We start from the raw sequence: 15,782 nt of genomic DNA on the forward strand, positions 1-15,782 counted from the left end.
CTTCTCAACATCTTGCCTTGAAACTACAATACATGCTGTCAAAAATTTTGGAAATAAATTCCAGATTGTGTTTATGACCATTCAGTATAATACCCCTAAATATAAAAGCAATAGTTAAAAAAAAAAAAAAAAAGCTTTTTTTAACAGGAAAACTTATAGGACTTTAAATGACTGGTCAGAGTTGATGGAAATATAAATGGAACTAAATAAAACTATTGAAGGCTGGAAAAGTTTTGATTCCAGTTGCAGAATCTCACCTTCCAGCTAAAGTGACAGTTTGATTTAAAATTACAGCATGTTGGTGTACTATGAAGAGTCTATAATAAGACTTGAAAAATGATTGTTTTCAAGTCTGAACTACATTATAAACAAAAATGAGCTAAAATTTCATCTGTAGATGTTCAAAGCTGATGAGCTCATGTAAGTTGCAGCTGTAAATTAACTCAGAGGTTTTTAGCTCCACTTATCTTTTCCTTCCACTTTACAAATATTAACTATTTGGTTTATCACATAAAATCCTGCTAAAATACTTTTGACGCTTATTGTAATTTAAGACAATGTGGGGGGAATAGCCGGGTATGGATATTTATTTTTACAAAGCACTGTAAATGCATTTTGAAAATAAGAAATGAAAATAACTGATCTGCAATGTTCCTCCCTAATCAGTGGAGATCTTTGCTAATCTGAGTCATCTCAGCCCTCCAAGCACAAACTCTCCTCAGTCTTGATCTGACCTGTTCTCTTGCTCATAACATTAAAGAACAAACAGCAATAAAATCTTACCAGCAGTCCTATAATAAGGACCTCTAAGTAACGCAGATGCGGCCGATGTTGGGTTTTTCCCTTAAGAGGCATCAGCTGCTCTGACTTTATTTGCAGGTCTCACTGACTCTCAGCTGTTTCCTGGGGAATCGGTGAACATCCTAAACTCATCAGATTTATGTGGCGTATCGGCTTCAATCTACCCTCAGCAAAGGAGCAGGACAGAGATGACACGGGGATAAAAGAGCTGGCGGAACAAAAGCAGACCGGTTCACTTATGTAACATCTGTGTCCCTTCAGTGGCTCTTTTGGCAGAAGACACGAGGACCTGAGCTCCTCCACCTCCTCCACAACCCCCACCACCACCACCTCGTCTGTTACCTCGCCCACTGGCCACCGCGGCCTCCTCTCCAGCCTGGGGTCCTCTTCCACCCGAACCGGCTCCACCAGTCTCACCAGCAGGTAAACTTCTTCCACCTGTGGTCAGTCGGAGCTTACAGAGACAAACTATTCAGTTTTGGTAAAATGCTCGCTGTGGTAACAGGTACTGGTCAGAGGAGAGTGCAGAGAGGGAAAAGGAGAAGGAAAAGGACTCAGCTGCAGTTATCCCCACTATAAACACTGGCTCTACCACAACCACCACGTCTACCACTACCGCCATATCCACCACTACCGCCCTCACTGGCATTGGCACCGGCCCGGAACGACGCAGGTAAAACTCTCTTCCCTTTTAATCCTGATCTGCAGCTCTGTTCTGAAAAATGTGTCTAAAATAGCTTCACCAGGAAGTGTTTTCACAGCAAACTAGACGCTTTCAGTTTAAGAATCTTCCTCTGTAGTTTCCTTTTCCACACACGCTGAGGGAGAGAGTCTGCTTTAGCAGAGCGGCTCGCTGAAACGAGCCACCTGTCTGTGTGGGAGCAGGTCCACAGTCTGGACCGCTCCAGCTGCTTCCCCATATAAGGACTGGGCTGAAGGCCGAGGGTCATTGGTATCGCTGTGTGGCCAACAGGAGCACGCTGCCAACCGCAACGCTTTGTTGTTTCTGTTTGTTCTTTTGCAGATGAGTTTGAGTTTTAAACTGGGAATACTTGCTTGTTTTTTTCCCCCCCCTCCATTCAGAATTTTTTGTCATGTGTCTAATTGTTGGTGATATGGACTTAGAATTTAATCTCAATACTAAGTCGTACAACTGAAGGTAACATAGTTACTTGATTATGCTATAAAATGGCACTATGTAGCTGGAAAAAAACATAATACTGGTGCTTTAAGAAAGCTTGGAGATTTCTGCCAACATTACACAAGAATTCAACATTAATATATGTACATTACTTAAAACATTTTCCTGGTTTGATTTTTTTTTTTTTTTCTGCAGCAGTTCAGGTGCATTTCTGCTCCCAAAAGATCAGCTGTAGCTTTCTCAAGTTCAATTTCTAGGTTTATTTTGACATAATGTACAAAGAAAAATAAGCTGGATCACATTTCTGATTAAATGCCAGGAAAAAAAATATTCTGGAAAAAATATACATCTATAATACTTTCGAGCAAGATGACGGGGACAATCATTTTACTTTCATTCTGCAGAGAGTCGCCTCACATAAGAGTTACGTTTAAAATGTTTTTGTTTTGTGTTTTTTCCTGCATCAGGTCGTACCTGACACCGGTGCGAGACGAGGAGTCCGAGTCTAAGAGGAAAGCTCGATCCAGACAGGCCCGGCAGTCGAGGCGCTCCACACAGGTCAGTCAGTCAGTTATGCTTATGTACTCCATCTTATTACTTAACCAGATGGAAGTGTCTTTTTTTTTTCAATGTTAAAATTCATCGGGAGCAGAGTTTTTATCATTAAAATGAACCTAAGCCGTTGTGTGTTGCATCGGGGTTTAAAGTTGCGACTTTTCTTTGCTGCTGCAGGACTGAAACAGTTTTTAGTGGCATTTTTCTAAAGAGAAAATGTCTCTTGTTTTTCCCAGGGTGTGACTCTTACTGACCTACAAGAGGCTGAAAAAACAATTGGCAGGACTCGTCCCCAAAAGACCCGCGAAGAGGAGAAGGAGGAGAAAGAGAAGCAAGACAAGGAGAAGCAGCAGGAGGAGAAGAAGGAGACGGAGACCAAGGAGGATGATTACCGATCGAAGTACCGGAGCTTTGAAGAGGTACCTGCTTCACCTCGGTCATCACTCTCCTGAGATGGATGACTGTAATTAACACATTTTTAATTTCTTCTCTTCACGCCTTGTTTTTCCCGCAGCGTTATCGGCCTTCCTCCTCCTCCTCTTCCATTTCCACCGTCAGCACTGCCTCCACTGCCCCCTACTCCAGCTCTTCGTTGTCCTCTGGGTCCAGCGCCCTCAACCGGCCCAACAGTCTGACGGGGATCACCTCATCTTACAGCAGGTCCTCTCGAGACACAGAAAAAGGTCGGTCCTCTTCAAAGTCACCGAAATAAATAAGAGCTGCACTGTTTGAGGCAAAGATATGTAGATGAAAACCTGTGGGGAAGAAGTAAGATACTACTTGGTATCATTTCTGAAACAACCATAGCTTCTCATAATCAACGTAAACACTATTTTTGTGAATTCATCTTTGTTTTATTTCCTATATTTCAGAAGAACAATGATTGTCTTCTATTCTATTATACTTGGAGTCTTCTAGGATATTTGATATACAATAAGTACATAATGTCACTGTTTAAAAAAAGCTAATGTAAGTTGATTTCTTTTGATTTTTAGAAAAAAATAAGTTTTTAGTTCACCTGAATCCACAGTCTATGGTTTAGTTTGTTGCAGCCCAAGTCTTTTCTAGCATCTGTATTTAAATATTCAATATATTTTCATACAGTAATTATAAAATGAAACCATACAGATAAATATTTTTATGTTGTGCTTTAAAATGCAGATGTGTTTCCGTTTTATTTTCAGACGCTCTGAATGCCTCAGCTGCCTTTAGAGGAACTTTTTAAGGAAATCTAGATGTTTGGTGTATCAATAAATTTAGTGAATAGTTCAATAAACTTTGTTGACGACACACACTTCATATTGAAAATTATTCTAAAATGTCAAAATTCCAACAAATTGCCAGATGAATACATACACTTAGAGGTGAAATATTGAGATCTTAAAGGTTTATTTTTGATGTGAAGAAATGTAAAATTTATTTTCCGGAGACAGAATTGGACAAGAAGGACGAGGAGAAGGAAGGGGAGGACAAGTCTCAGCCCCGCTCCATACGGGATCGCAGGCGGCCCCGGGAGAAGAGACGTTCCACTGGGGTCTCCTACTTGCTTCAAGACGTAAGACTTTTTTTATTATTATTATTTTTACACTCTGCAGGCCAGGACACTTGATGTTCTGATGGTGAGTCCCAAGACGACCGCTTTCTCTGATTTTTAAATTCCAGGGTGGAGTTGATGACCCTGAGCAGCAGTCAGACTCGGAGGAGGGCAGCACCAGGGGAGAGCCACAGGTGACTAACCTCACACACACCAAGGGCCAAAAGTAGAACTTCATCCTGTCAGTCAGATCAAAGTAGTCCTGCTTTTTCTCCCTTTGATTTTTGCTCTTTGGTTTCTATTCTTTATTCTTGTCTTTTCCTTTAAATATTTTAATCGTTTGTCACTCAGTTGACCTTAAGAATCAAACACACTGTGGTAGCTTCAGTTTTAGGTGTGTTTGGAATGAAAATACTTTGAACTTTAGTAAAATTTTAAGTTGTTTTTTTAAAAATTAGTCATGATTCACTAATGATGCAACATAAGGCTGAAAATGCAGCTTTTTCAAACTCATTAGTTTCTGGGTGAGCTTCCTGTTTGGTAGAGAGAGAGAGACGGACAGTTGTTGTTTGAAGTCAGCCATCAGGGAGAAGTGGAGGAACTCCAGCTGCTAGCCGTCACTTACGATGGGTGGAGCTGCAGCAGAACTACCAGAGGAAATGAGTGTTTATCTCTGGATACAGCAAGACCTTTAGGTCACGGCTTCTCCAGCTACTAACAGAGAGCTGAAAAGTAGCAAATATTATTTCATTTATTGCTCCTAAATAACTGTACGTAGGCTGATTAGGTGAGACAAATCTACTTTTCAGTTCTTTTATATTGACACTTCTTTTGTTTGTTTCCTCACAGAGTGACAGATTGTCCAGGTAAGTTGCAGCATCACCATGTTTTGAATGCTGTTGCTCGACTGCAATATTGAGTTGCTAATGTCACCTGTTTTTATTGATCTATTTGCAGAAATGAGAGCAGTTCATATTTAGATGGCAACGATGCTCTTTTTAGCCGTAGTTATGGTGAGAGTCGAAGGCCGTACTCCAGCCGACTGGATAGAGACGACGCCACCGACTACAAAAAGGTAAGCATCCACTTTCAGCTTTCTTTTGTGTCTGAAAAACGAGACATTAACGGCATGAGAAACTGAAAGTGCGGATGTTATTCTGGTCTCCTTCCCATGTAAGACACAGAACTTTTTACATCTTGCTGTCTGAGATTCTTTTAGTGAATATTTAACAGTCATGGGGAAAAATCAGATGAACCTTCTTTAAGGTACTTCTTTTGTATGTGTACCTATCAGATCTGGTTTTTCTATTTTTTTTTTATTTTTATCTAACTTAAACATACAGAGTACAAATATACGAACAAAATGAAAGAAACACTTTAAATGGTTTAAGAAAAGGAGGCCAAGCTCATACAGAATATTTACATCTAGTTCCTTCTCAAATATTTTTTTACAAGCTGTTTTATTTTGTGTGCTCAGTTTTTCCACATGCAGCTTTTCCTTTTTGCCTTCACTTTGTTCTTTTAAATAAATGTCAACATGGATTGACGTCTGTTTTTGATTTAAATTTCACCCCAGGTAGTGTCCAGATAATTTTTACCTTATAATCCTGGCAGTGAACAAGGGTGTGCCATCATTTTCCATAATAGGCTCCAAATGTCAGTCCATTAAATGCATCAAATGAAAAGTTGAATTGAATTAATCTAAATAAATGGTGAACACTTGCTCGGCATTAAACGTGTTTTGACGTTAGTTTTTTTTCTCAGCTCTATGAACAGATCTTAGCTGAGAACGAGAAGCTGAAGGCCCAGTTACGCGACACTGACCAGGAGCTGACAGACTTGAAGTTACAGTTAGAGAAAGCTACACAGGTATGCACACTTGCACTGCTCATCTTTTTTTTTTTTTTTTTAACACAGTTTTGGAAAGGCAACTAAAGTTTGATGATGTGTTTTTAACGCAGAGGCAGGAACGCTACGCTGACCGATCCCAGCTTGAGATGGAGAAAAGGGTAATGGCAGAACGACTCCACCAAGCCACCTCCATCTCACTCCTCTGTTACATAACCATCAACTAAAACCAGATCCTTTGTGTTTCCTGTGTGTTTTAAGACTAAGTTATTGTTGAAATAAAACGATATTTGAAACATCCCAGTAACACTGCTAATGGGTTTATGTCTGAAGGTAACAAGCAGGCCCTCTTACCAACTGGGTGGTGGTATGATCTTACCCTGACTTTTTATAACGGCCTGCTCTCTGCTGCTGCCTGTAGGCTCACTTTGTGCTGTGGTAGCTGGCATCAGTCAGGCTCTCCACCCAGAACACTACACTTTGCTTTTTTCTTTTTTTTTTTACTATCTCTCCTTTTTCCACTTGTATTTTAACATTAGTGGCAGTGTGTGGTCACCATCTCTGAGTGTTTTTAACATGTGGAAGTGGATTTATCCAATTTTATGCTGGAAAAAAAGAAACGTTAGCAGACCCTGTGCATGTGTTTTCATGCTTTTAAATACCAGTTAGTTTGATTAGTTCATACCCAGCCAATCTGTGTTCTTAATCCTCCATTTTAAATCCACTTAATGAAGCCGAAGTTAATTATCCGAATAAACAGTCGAGTCTTTCAGTCGTTGAGGCAGCCTGACCGTCTGCCTGTAGAAAGTTGACTTCAGTTTCAGTCACTTACTGTTTAGGTGTGAGCTGGCTGTTGCTTGAACACCCCTCACAGGACATGCGAGTGAAGTGTGTGTGTGTGTGTGTGTGATCACCCAACACCATCTGCCACCATCATTTAATCTGTCTGCATTTTTATTTTATTTTTTCTAATTCAGTGTTAACCCGCCTCTTATGTCCCAACAGGAAAGAAGAGCTCTAGAAAGGAAGATTTCTGAGATGGAGGAGGAACTCAAGGTACCAAAAGTTGCATGCATAAATTCACGTTATTTGTTACAGAAGGGGTTTGTCCTCCTAAGTTTTGAATTTGGTAATTAGAGATGCACTAATTAGCCGTTCAAAATAATACAGAACAGCGTTACTATGATACATGTTCAGTGTTTCCTGTTACCTGCTGAAACTCTTCCAGCCTGAGTGAACAGCTGACGTATCTGTTCAAACTTTAGTTTTTAAATAGTTTTCTAGATGTCTGTGCTTCTTTTGACTTTATTTTTGAACACCACAGTAATACTTGGAACATAAAATTGGCTATTTTATCAGTAACCAAAAGAGTTTCTTGGGTAAGGCTCGTTTTTATTTTTTTCAGTTTCCCAGTCGACCTAAAATTGACCGGTTCCGATCACCGATCAATTTGTTTTACTGTGCTGTATTAAAACCCAGGTCTTGCCCGATGGTTCTGGTTTTTGTCCAGTTTTTGAAATTGCCAGTTTGTTGATGCATTTACTGAAGTGGGTGTTGTCAATCTTGATGCACATACTAAATTTATTTTTCAGTTTTTGACCTGCCAGCTGCTGGTCAAAGCCGTAGACTTCAGCTCAGATCACTGACCGATTGGTGCCTCACTAGAAACAAAACACGTTTGTGTCTTTGAGAAATTTCAATATAATGAAAATATTATATCAAGTAATTCAATTAAAGTGAAACTTGATGTACATTAATTCCATACAACGACTCATCTCAAGTATTTAATCCTGTCTTAATATTTTAGTTAGAAAAGCAAAACATAACCAATAAACTTTTGATTTTTGGAGTTGTTTTTTGTTTTTTTTTTTTTTGCTGAATTTTGGCTAACATCCTAAATTGTTCCTGTTTTTTCCTTCCACTATACTCTCTTGTAAAATTCATAAAGCTAGGAAGACACAAAGGTCTGTTGCTAAATAAGCTGACTGTCCATGGTTCTATATCCACGGAGAATTAAAAAAAACAAAAAGCAAAAGTTGAGTTCATTTTTTATTTTTTTGGGAAAATGAATTGAAGGAAGAGGGAGGATTAAAATATGTCTTAGTTCTGGTAAGTGTGTTGTCCTGTCAGTTTGAGGAGAGGATGTTGATCTTATCAGTGTCACTTTACCCTCCCATCTGAAAGCTTCATGCTGAAACGGAAAGCTCTAAATCATTCCTGTTTTCCAAATCTGTCCCATTTTCTAATAATCTTCCTCTCCCGTTGTCCCTTTTTTTCCTCCTCCTCCTCCTCCCGTCTTATCTCGATTTATTTATTAATCCTCTCTCTGTTGATTTTTGGTCTTAAAACACATTTCTCTTCTTCTTCTGCCACTCTTACCCTCTGTCTCCTCCCCTTTTGTCTCTCCTCCACCCCGCCCTCCCTTCAGAACCTCCCCCAGGTAAAGCAGGTTCAGGCCCTGCGGCAAGTTAAGGAGCGGCTGCAGGCTGAGAACCGGGCGCTGGCCCGCGTTGTGGCCAAGCTCTCCCAGTCGGCCTGCAGCCAGCTGCCCACCGGCGACCTCTAGGCCTCGTCTGTCTGTCCACCATCTCCTCCCTCTGTCTTCTTCTTCCTCCTTTTTGCCTTCTTTCTTCTCATGCTCCATTTGTGCTCTGCCCCGCACCCGTAGACAGGCAGGTGTCCAGCCGCCACACTCCGACTGTTTTCTCCTCCTCTGCCTCCCCAGAGCTTTTGGTTTTCAGATTGGGGAGGCCGTTTGCCTTTTCCAGCAGGACACTCTCCTTTTACAGTCCGCTACTGTCGGTGGGCTTTCAGAAAACTACTGCTTAACAAGCTATAGTAATAACATGCTAATAAGATACTTGGAGAAAAGCGAAGGTGAGTTTTTGTTTTTTTTTACGTATTTGAAAGCGCTGTAAAGGAAAGTGTCCTTTTGTGGTTTCTAGTTTGATGCTTTCCTCAGAGGTAGCTCAGTAAATCAGTTTGACTTGTTCTGGTTTTATTGCATGAAGCAGCTACCGGTGGCATCACTTTGATTTGACCCAAAGGGTCACAGACTAAACTTTAAATGGGACGTTAAATATTCACACCGCTTGAATTTTTCACATTTTGCAACATCAGAGAATTTCATTGGGAATTAAAACACGAAGAAGTGCTTAACTGTAAAGTAGAAGAAAAAAATAATGGTTTTAAAATAAACTAAACTTGAATAAAAGCGTAGAGGGGCTTTGCCATGTGACTTTTCTGTTTGCAACACAGAAGCAGCTTTATAAGTTTGCATCACTTTCAACTTAAAATCCCAGTAAAATTCTTTGACAATTGTGACTGAAATGCAACAAAATGTGGAAAAGTGAAAGCGGTATCAATACTTTTGCAACTCTTAGTTTCGTTGTGCATTTCTTAAAAATAAAATAAAATCTAAGCTAATTGTGAATGTTTTTAATTCTCAGAGGAAACTTTGGAACTTTATTCAATATACTAACGCTGCTCTAACTTAGAAAGCAAATTATTTCCATAAGCACACAGCAAACCCAACAGAGTGGAAGTCGGGATATAGTTTGAACATTTCTTCATAACATGGAGGTTATTAAACCGCTCTATTTTAAAATGTTTTCGTTTGAACTGTCCTAAGGTTTTAGATTCTAATGTAAAAACTTGTTGGAAAACTTTTATGCGCACCTGAAATTTTGTCATCTTGAATTAAAAGAATGATTGAACGAACGGGGGAATAAGTTAGAATCTCCATTAAAATCCACTGAAAGACCCGAAAGCACTATTGAGACAAAATCTGAATGAAATGTAGTTTTTAAAATGCTGCCCGTTTCCACTGGATTTGTGATCCAGATTGGATATTTGGAGCCCAGAATTACATGACGGGTTTGTTACACCACACATCCAAATCTGTTTATGATTCTCAGTCATCACCTATTTAACGCTGCATCTTGTTCCACTTACTGTGGAGCTCCGTCAGTCCACATGCTGTAGCAGTCGGGTCTGTGGCCGGTTCTGTGCTCCTGAGCTGAAGTTAATTTGAGGAAGGAGAACTTCCCCTCCTTGCTGTGTGTGATTTCCCGGCCGCTGGCCGCTCAGATTCTGCATGGCTTTCTGAGGATCTCTGGCCTGTGGTGTGTTCGCCCTTTACTTTTCTCCCCTTTGACTCGGATCAAAGTCGTTATTCCTGTTTTACTTTCCGTCAAACAAACAGTGAGATGCTGTGTGACTCCTGAGGTTGCTTTGTTCAGGCTGCTGGTAATGCACTGCCCAGCAGCCTGACCGGTCGAACGACGTGTCGAGACTCGTCTAAGCTCTCTCTCTTTCTCTCTCGCCCCTGCCTCCCCGTCTTCCCCGTTCTTCCCTTTCAGATGATCCCAGACTTGAAAGCAGACAACCAGAGACTAAAGGACGAGAACGGAGCGCTCATTCGAGTCATTAGCAAGCTTTCCAAGTAGAAACCAACCCCCCTGCCCTGCCCTGCCCTGCCCCGCCCGGTCTTCTGCACTCGCTAGTCCCCCATGGCAGCGACTAATGGAATTGCACATTTAGATATTAATTGCAACAGACATCAGAGACGAGACTCCTCCTTTTGCTTTCAGTTCCTCCCGCCTCTCCCTTTTTGCTCCTTCATCACCATCACCACCGCTGCAGCATCCATCCATCTGTTCATCCATCCATCCGTTCATCCATCCTCCTCGGCTGTGGTTCTCCTGATTGGTGTGGCTGCTGCTCTGACAGAAGTGCTGAGTTTACAGAGCAAAAAGGAAGGAAGTGTTGTGTGAGAGCGATGTGGGCGGGGAAGCCTGAAAACCATTTAACCAATAAGCCTTAGTTGTACATAAAAAGAAAAAAAAAAAACACACTTGCATTGATCTCCTCTCTCGGCTATCACTGAAGAACAGATATTATCCTTCACCTGATTTTTACTTGTGCCACATTCTTTGTTTTTTTTTTTTTTTGCTTCCTTTTCCTCTAAACGTGTTGTGTGCTGTGCGGCTCCCACCTTCACTCCTCCATCTTTTTTTTCTTTTTAAGAGCTACTTCTGCCTACATCTGCTCCCTGCGGCTCCCGTCTCACCTAATTTGTCCTGGTTATTTGTTTTCCTCCCCTCTCTTAAGCACACACCTCCGCCCCTCCCCCCGCCCTCGTCCTCCAAGAGGGAAACATTTGAATTCTCGCGGATCTGGTGGAGTTTAAGCTTTCACTGTATGTGCAATACGCATTTCTTTCTTTTTTTGTTTTCAAAAATGCTTTAATGAGTCCATCACAAGTAGGATTTTCACTCCTGACGCTTCAATCTCTCTCTTTCTAATCCTTTTTTTCTTTTTATTTTTAGTTTGTAGTCGGTTTATACTCTGTATTTCTCACTTTGTTTTAGCAGGTACTGAGTGATTCTGTATATACCTGTATGTATTTTGTTTGAGAGCAGCACATGGCATGCGTTTATGGATCCCGTCTGTTACTATTAAAGCATACAAATCCCAGAGGACAAGGAGGTGTGTTTTAATTACTTTCCTTTTATAGTTTAAGGACATTGGACACAGTAGAGCGTCTCTCTGAAACGGGACGGCATCTTTTTTTTTTTTATCTATTTTTTTTTTTTTTTTGGTTCACATAATAGTGAAATCTAAAGAGTAATCGCTTCACTACATTTCACTTTCATTGTATTCAGTATCTTGGACGAGTGCTGTTAATTTTGTTTTCCATTCTTTTTGAAAAGCTGTAGTATTATAGGCAAGGTATTGTCACTAAAATAAAATGTTTGAAAAAATAAACTGATATCTTAGATCTTTCTAACCCAGTCCTTTCTACAATGTCTACATGCACTGTCGATGCCATGTGAGGAGTCTTGTGGGGTTGAAGCGAAACTCCACCACCATCAGCTGTTCCACTCAACATTTTATGCATTTCAGTGGCCTTTTAAGGAAGTTTTAGTCCAATAAGTTTAAAGAAGGATCACTGCAGATGGACTGATGGCTGTCTGTTCTGGCATAGGCTTTTTATTTTCCCCCTTTTTTTTTTCTGTCATCTTGTAAAATAGGTGTGTGGCTTAATACATGCAAGCTGTGCTGTGACTACCAACCACTGAAGAGTTCATTAAAAATAAACTTGTACATTGGAAAGTTCCTGTGTCTTATTTCTTTCATGTTTGTTCATTGTTCAGCGATTTAAGTCAAACCTAAGCACTGCAGTGCTTTCCAAAAATGTTAATGCCTTTTGCACATTTTACATTTTGTGGTGCAACAAAAAAATTATGTATTATGTACAATTTATGATAAACCAAGATGGTGGATTAAAAGTGTAACGCACAAATGCAACTGAAAAGACTGGTATGATGCAATGTAGAGTTAAATTGTTAGAATGGCCAAGTCAAAGCCCAGACCTAGATTGTGAAACTTGACTAAGCTGAATCAAGTTTTAAAATCTAGGTCTGGGCTTTGACTTGGCCATTCTATTTGGTGTACATGTGGCAGTCCTATACTCTTAAGACCTTAAAGCATTTTTGTTTATTTAAAATTAAGCAAACAGATGTGGATATGAAGGACTTAATGGAGTCTTTCTTATGGAAGTAACAACTTATCTTTCTGTATGTTGGTTATTTAATAAGCTGATGTGAAACAAAAATGTTTGCTTGTATTTTTTTTTTTTTTTGCCCTTGTCTTTTAAATTTTTTTTTAATTGTTTGTAGGATGTTATACTTAAGGAACCTGGGAAGGTGGCAGTATTACTCCTTAAAATCTCTTGGGCAAAAAGATGTTGCATTCAGGGAAAAGAAGCTTCCTCATGATTTATGTAAGAGATGGTTTGAACTTATATATATATATATATATATATAAAATGCGTGTTTAATTTGATATATAAATAACTTTCCCCTCTCGGGTCAAAGAGGTTATGTCTTCTCTCCACTTAATGGAGGGAACTTTTTTTTTTCTTGATAAATATTCAGTTGGTAATACATTTTTTTTTTTTTGGTACTTATCAGTTATTACAAAATTAGCATAAATGAATTAGAATCCTAATGTCATATCGCCGGTTTCAGTATCATGCTGCTATGCCGTGTTACACCAGTAGGTGGTGTACTTTCTATGCACTTCAGTAGACGTAGTTTGATTTTTGTGCTCTATGCAGCTTGTAAATATGATCTGAATACTGAAACAGACGGTTGACATCCTGTCTCCAAACAGAAAACTAAAGCTTAGACTCGGCTCTATTTGGTCGTTCAGCACCGCCTCACTGTTTGACACCACATGACGGCGTGTCTGAAGCAAATAAAGCGCATCCAGGAATCAGACAACGTGTACACACCACCATGACGTGAATTAAGCCGTGGTGAGCATCCGCTGCCAGCTCCCATTGCTGAACCAGGCTGTGATTTATGTCCCCTTGTTGCACAGGAGCCACCTTTGCTGTAGGTCCGTGTTGCATGGCTGTCACTGCTGAGGCCGGCTTGGATCCAGAACTCCCCAGTTCAGATAAAGCCCAGAGGATAAGCCGTGCTATGCGCTGTAATTACACAGTCATGCTGAAGTTAAGGGTCCTGCCTCTGGATTTTCCATCGCCCTCTTTGGACGAGCCTTCTTCTTGTCTTGGCTGTGACGTGAGCAAGAAGGTAAATCACTGGTTACTAGAAATACATCGCAATTTGCCACAAACTACTTTTATGTTTTCATGCAACATTGTGCGGAACTATGAAGTGGATGTGTTTTACATTTACGTTTTATAACCATAAAAAACATTTCCTGGAGCATTTTTCAGTCAAGTATGACAGTGGTAGAGACAGGAGAGAAGTAGAATGCCAATAGAAGCCACACTTTATCAATTTTTATTTGCAAATAAAATTAAAAAAAAAAAATTTTTCCTTTCACTTCATGTTTTGCTCATTTGTGCCAATAAACTTTATTGATGTTTATAGGTTTAACATGACAAAATGTTTTTTTTTTTAAAAAAAGGTAAGAGTATGAAACTAAATATAAGAACTTCTTTTTGGGAACTAAAATTCATGACTTGTGAGTCAATTTAGTTTTAGTTATGCCTTAGGGAAAAAAATCTGCTAATAGAGGGATTTTCTGTGAATAATTTGGAATTGCATTCCAAAGAAAAAAATTGCAAATACTGAAACATAAATGGGTTACTGTCCTCTGCAATCTGTTTAAGTTACTTTCAGTTTGTTTGTTAAAACTCATACTTCCTCTAGAACACAGGTGTCAAACTCAAGGCCCGGGGGCCAAATCTGGCCCGCCGTAGCTTTTTATGTGGCCCTCTGGACTCCAAATTACATCAATAGGTCCGTCCAGTTTTTCACAAATCTGCAAAAATCACACAAAATCAAAAAATGTCCACATTTTTGTCCTGATTTTACTGCTAATTTTCTCAAAATTGGTCAAAAACATTGAATCCGTAACTGATACAGCGAGTGATAGAATCACATTTAACGTAAATACTGTAAAAAAAATAACAATTACAAATATTTCTTAATATTCACCACAAAATCTGTCATTTTGATTGCAAAAATAAACACTAAAATAATCAGAAATCCAGGAGGAACAGCTATTTATTGATATTTTAACAGTTAAATTGGTTTTATCAATAGATTCTGGTGCAACCGGCCCTTTAAGAACATTCAGATTTTTGATTCGGCCCAAAATAAAAATGAGTTTGACACCACTGCTCTAGAAGATACTCACTACCCATAACTACTCTGCACAACCTCAGACCCTAAGATTTTTTTCCCCCCCTCAAATAATACAAACAGAAACGTTGCTTTTTTTTACACTGGAAATTATTCATGAACGTGAAATTGGACCTTTGCAGCTACAGTCACACGCAGAGACGCTCTCATTCGCCCCTGTCTCCTCTACCAGAAAGCACAGCAGCCCAAACAAACCTCCTCCCCAGCTGCAATCTTAAATGCTAGACTTAGACACACTCGGTGCACAAAACCACTCTGCTCATAGGACAAACAGCAGCAGGGTTTCTCTCCAGTGACAAACAATGACAAATCGAGGCATCCGGATGATGTGACAACTCGAGTCTGTCGCCGAAACAAAGATAAACATGCTTGGTTACAGAAATGCAATTCAAGGCGACGGCAGATTGTTGTGGATGCATGTCGAAAACAGGATATAGAGACGTCTTTCACACTCAGGCTGAGTTGTAACGGCAGGAAACTAAATATCCTGCACTGTCAGAGGAATCCTGGAGTTTGTATCAGTTCTGAGGGAGCAGAGCTCTTCTGATTTCATGTGTACACACAACACATTTTTGTAAACAAAATGAAATGTATGACATCTTGGTTTTTTTTTCAATTTTAAAGAGCCAAAAACCAAACATCAAAAAAACGGATATACCATCCAATTAAAACTACAAAAAAAAATGTTTGGGAAACAATCTTTTTTCTGAAAGATCTAAACTGATTTTATTGATTTAGAATCATCAGAGCAACCAGAAGAGACCTGATGCAAATGTTGATTAATCATTTAGCAAACTCAAGGACGTTTCTGTGCTGCCAACTCAGCACAAGAAGATAAAGATGGCGCCCTGGCTCTCCCATCTCAACGAACATCTGTAGACGGATGCTGACCTGAACCCAGAACTTTATTTGAACCTTTGGAGGTAACAGGCGGTGATGGAGAGGACGAAATCTGTAAGGTAAAGATGTTCAGTAGCAACTCACAATGAAGGAATTGCTGTTGTAAAGCATACATTTTGCACAATTTAATTTCTCCAAAACAGATTTTGCTACAAGTTAGAAGTTATTTCATTCTTTTATACTAGGTAGCCAGAATACATCAGTGATGTAGTGAAATGTCCATCCATCCATCCATTTTCTTACACCCTTGTCCCTCAGTGGGGTCAGGAGGGGTGCTGGTGCCCATCTCCAGCTAGCGTACCGGGCGAGAGGCGGGGTC

At 39.8% G+C, this 15,782-nt stretch overlaps 1 protein-coding gene across 4 annotated transcripts in view; it reads left to right on the forward strand.

Moving 5' to 3' along the window:
• Window positions 1-11,999, forward strand: part of ppp1r12a (protein phosphatase 1, regulatory subunit 12A) — a 44,788-nt gene extending 32,789 nt beyond the window's left edge. For 2 of the 4 annotated variants that reach the window (XM_017302854.2, XM_081604239.1), the window contains 13 exons: window positions 1,063-1,224; window positions 1,307-1,474; window positions 2,410-2,500; window positions 2,734-2,916; window positions 3,012-3,180; window positions 3,931-4,052; window positions 4,160-4,225; window positions 4,881-4,897; window positions 4,989-5,106; window positions 5,796-5,900; window positions 5,993-6,040; window positions 6,885-6,935; window positions 8,308-11,999. In XM_017302854.2, coding sequence (XP_017158343.2) covers window positions 1,063-1,224; window positions 1,307-1,474; window positions 2,410-2,500; window positions 2,734-2,916; window positions 3,012-3,180; window positions 3,931-4,052; window positions 4,160-4,225; window positions 4,881-4,897; window positions 4,989-5,106; window positions 5,796-5,900; window positions 5,993-6,040; window positions 6,885-6,935; window positions 8,308-8,445 — 1,438 coding nt within the window. In that variant the 3' untranslated portion in view covers window positions 8,446-11,999. The remainder of the gene's footprint in view (window positions 1-1,062; window positions 1,225-1,306; window positions 1,475-2,409; window positions 2,501-2,733; window positions 2,917-3,011; window positions 3,181-3,930; window positions 4,053-4,159; window positions 4,226-4,880; window positions 4,898-4,988; window positions 5,107-5,795; window positions 5,901-5,992; window positions 6,041-6,884; window positions 6,936-8,307) is intronic. The other 2 variants (XM_008400439.3, XM_008400446.3) reach the window with 1 other exon arrangement.
• Window positions 12,000-15,782: the final 3,783 nt, after the last annotated feature.

Source organism: Poecilia reticulata, chromosome 23 (assembly GCF_904066995.2).
Source record: "Poecilia reticulata chromosome 23, P_reticulata-male-v2, whole genome shotgun sequence".
NCBI lineage: Eukaryota > Metazoa > Chordata > Actinopteri > Cyprinodontiformes > Poeciliidae > Poecilia > Poecilia reticulata.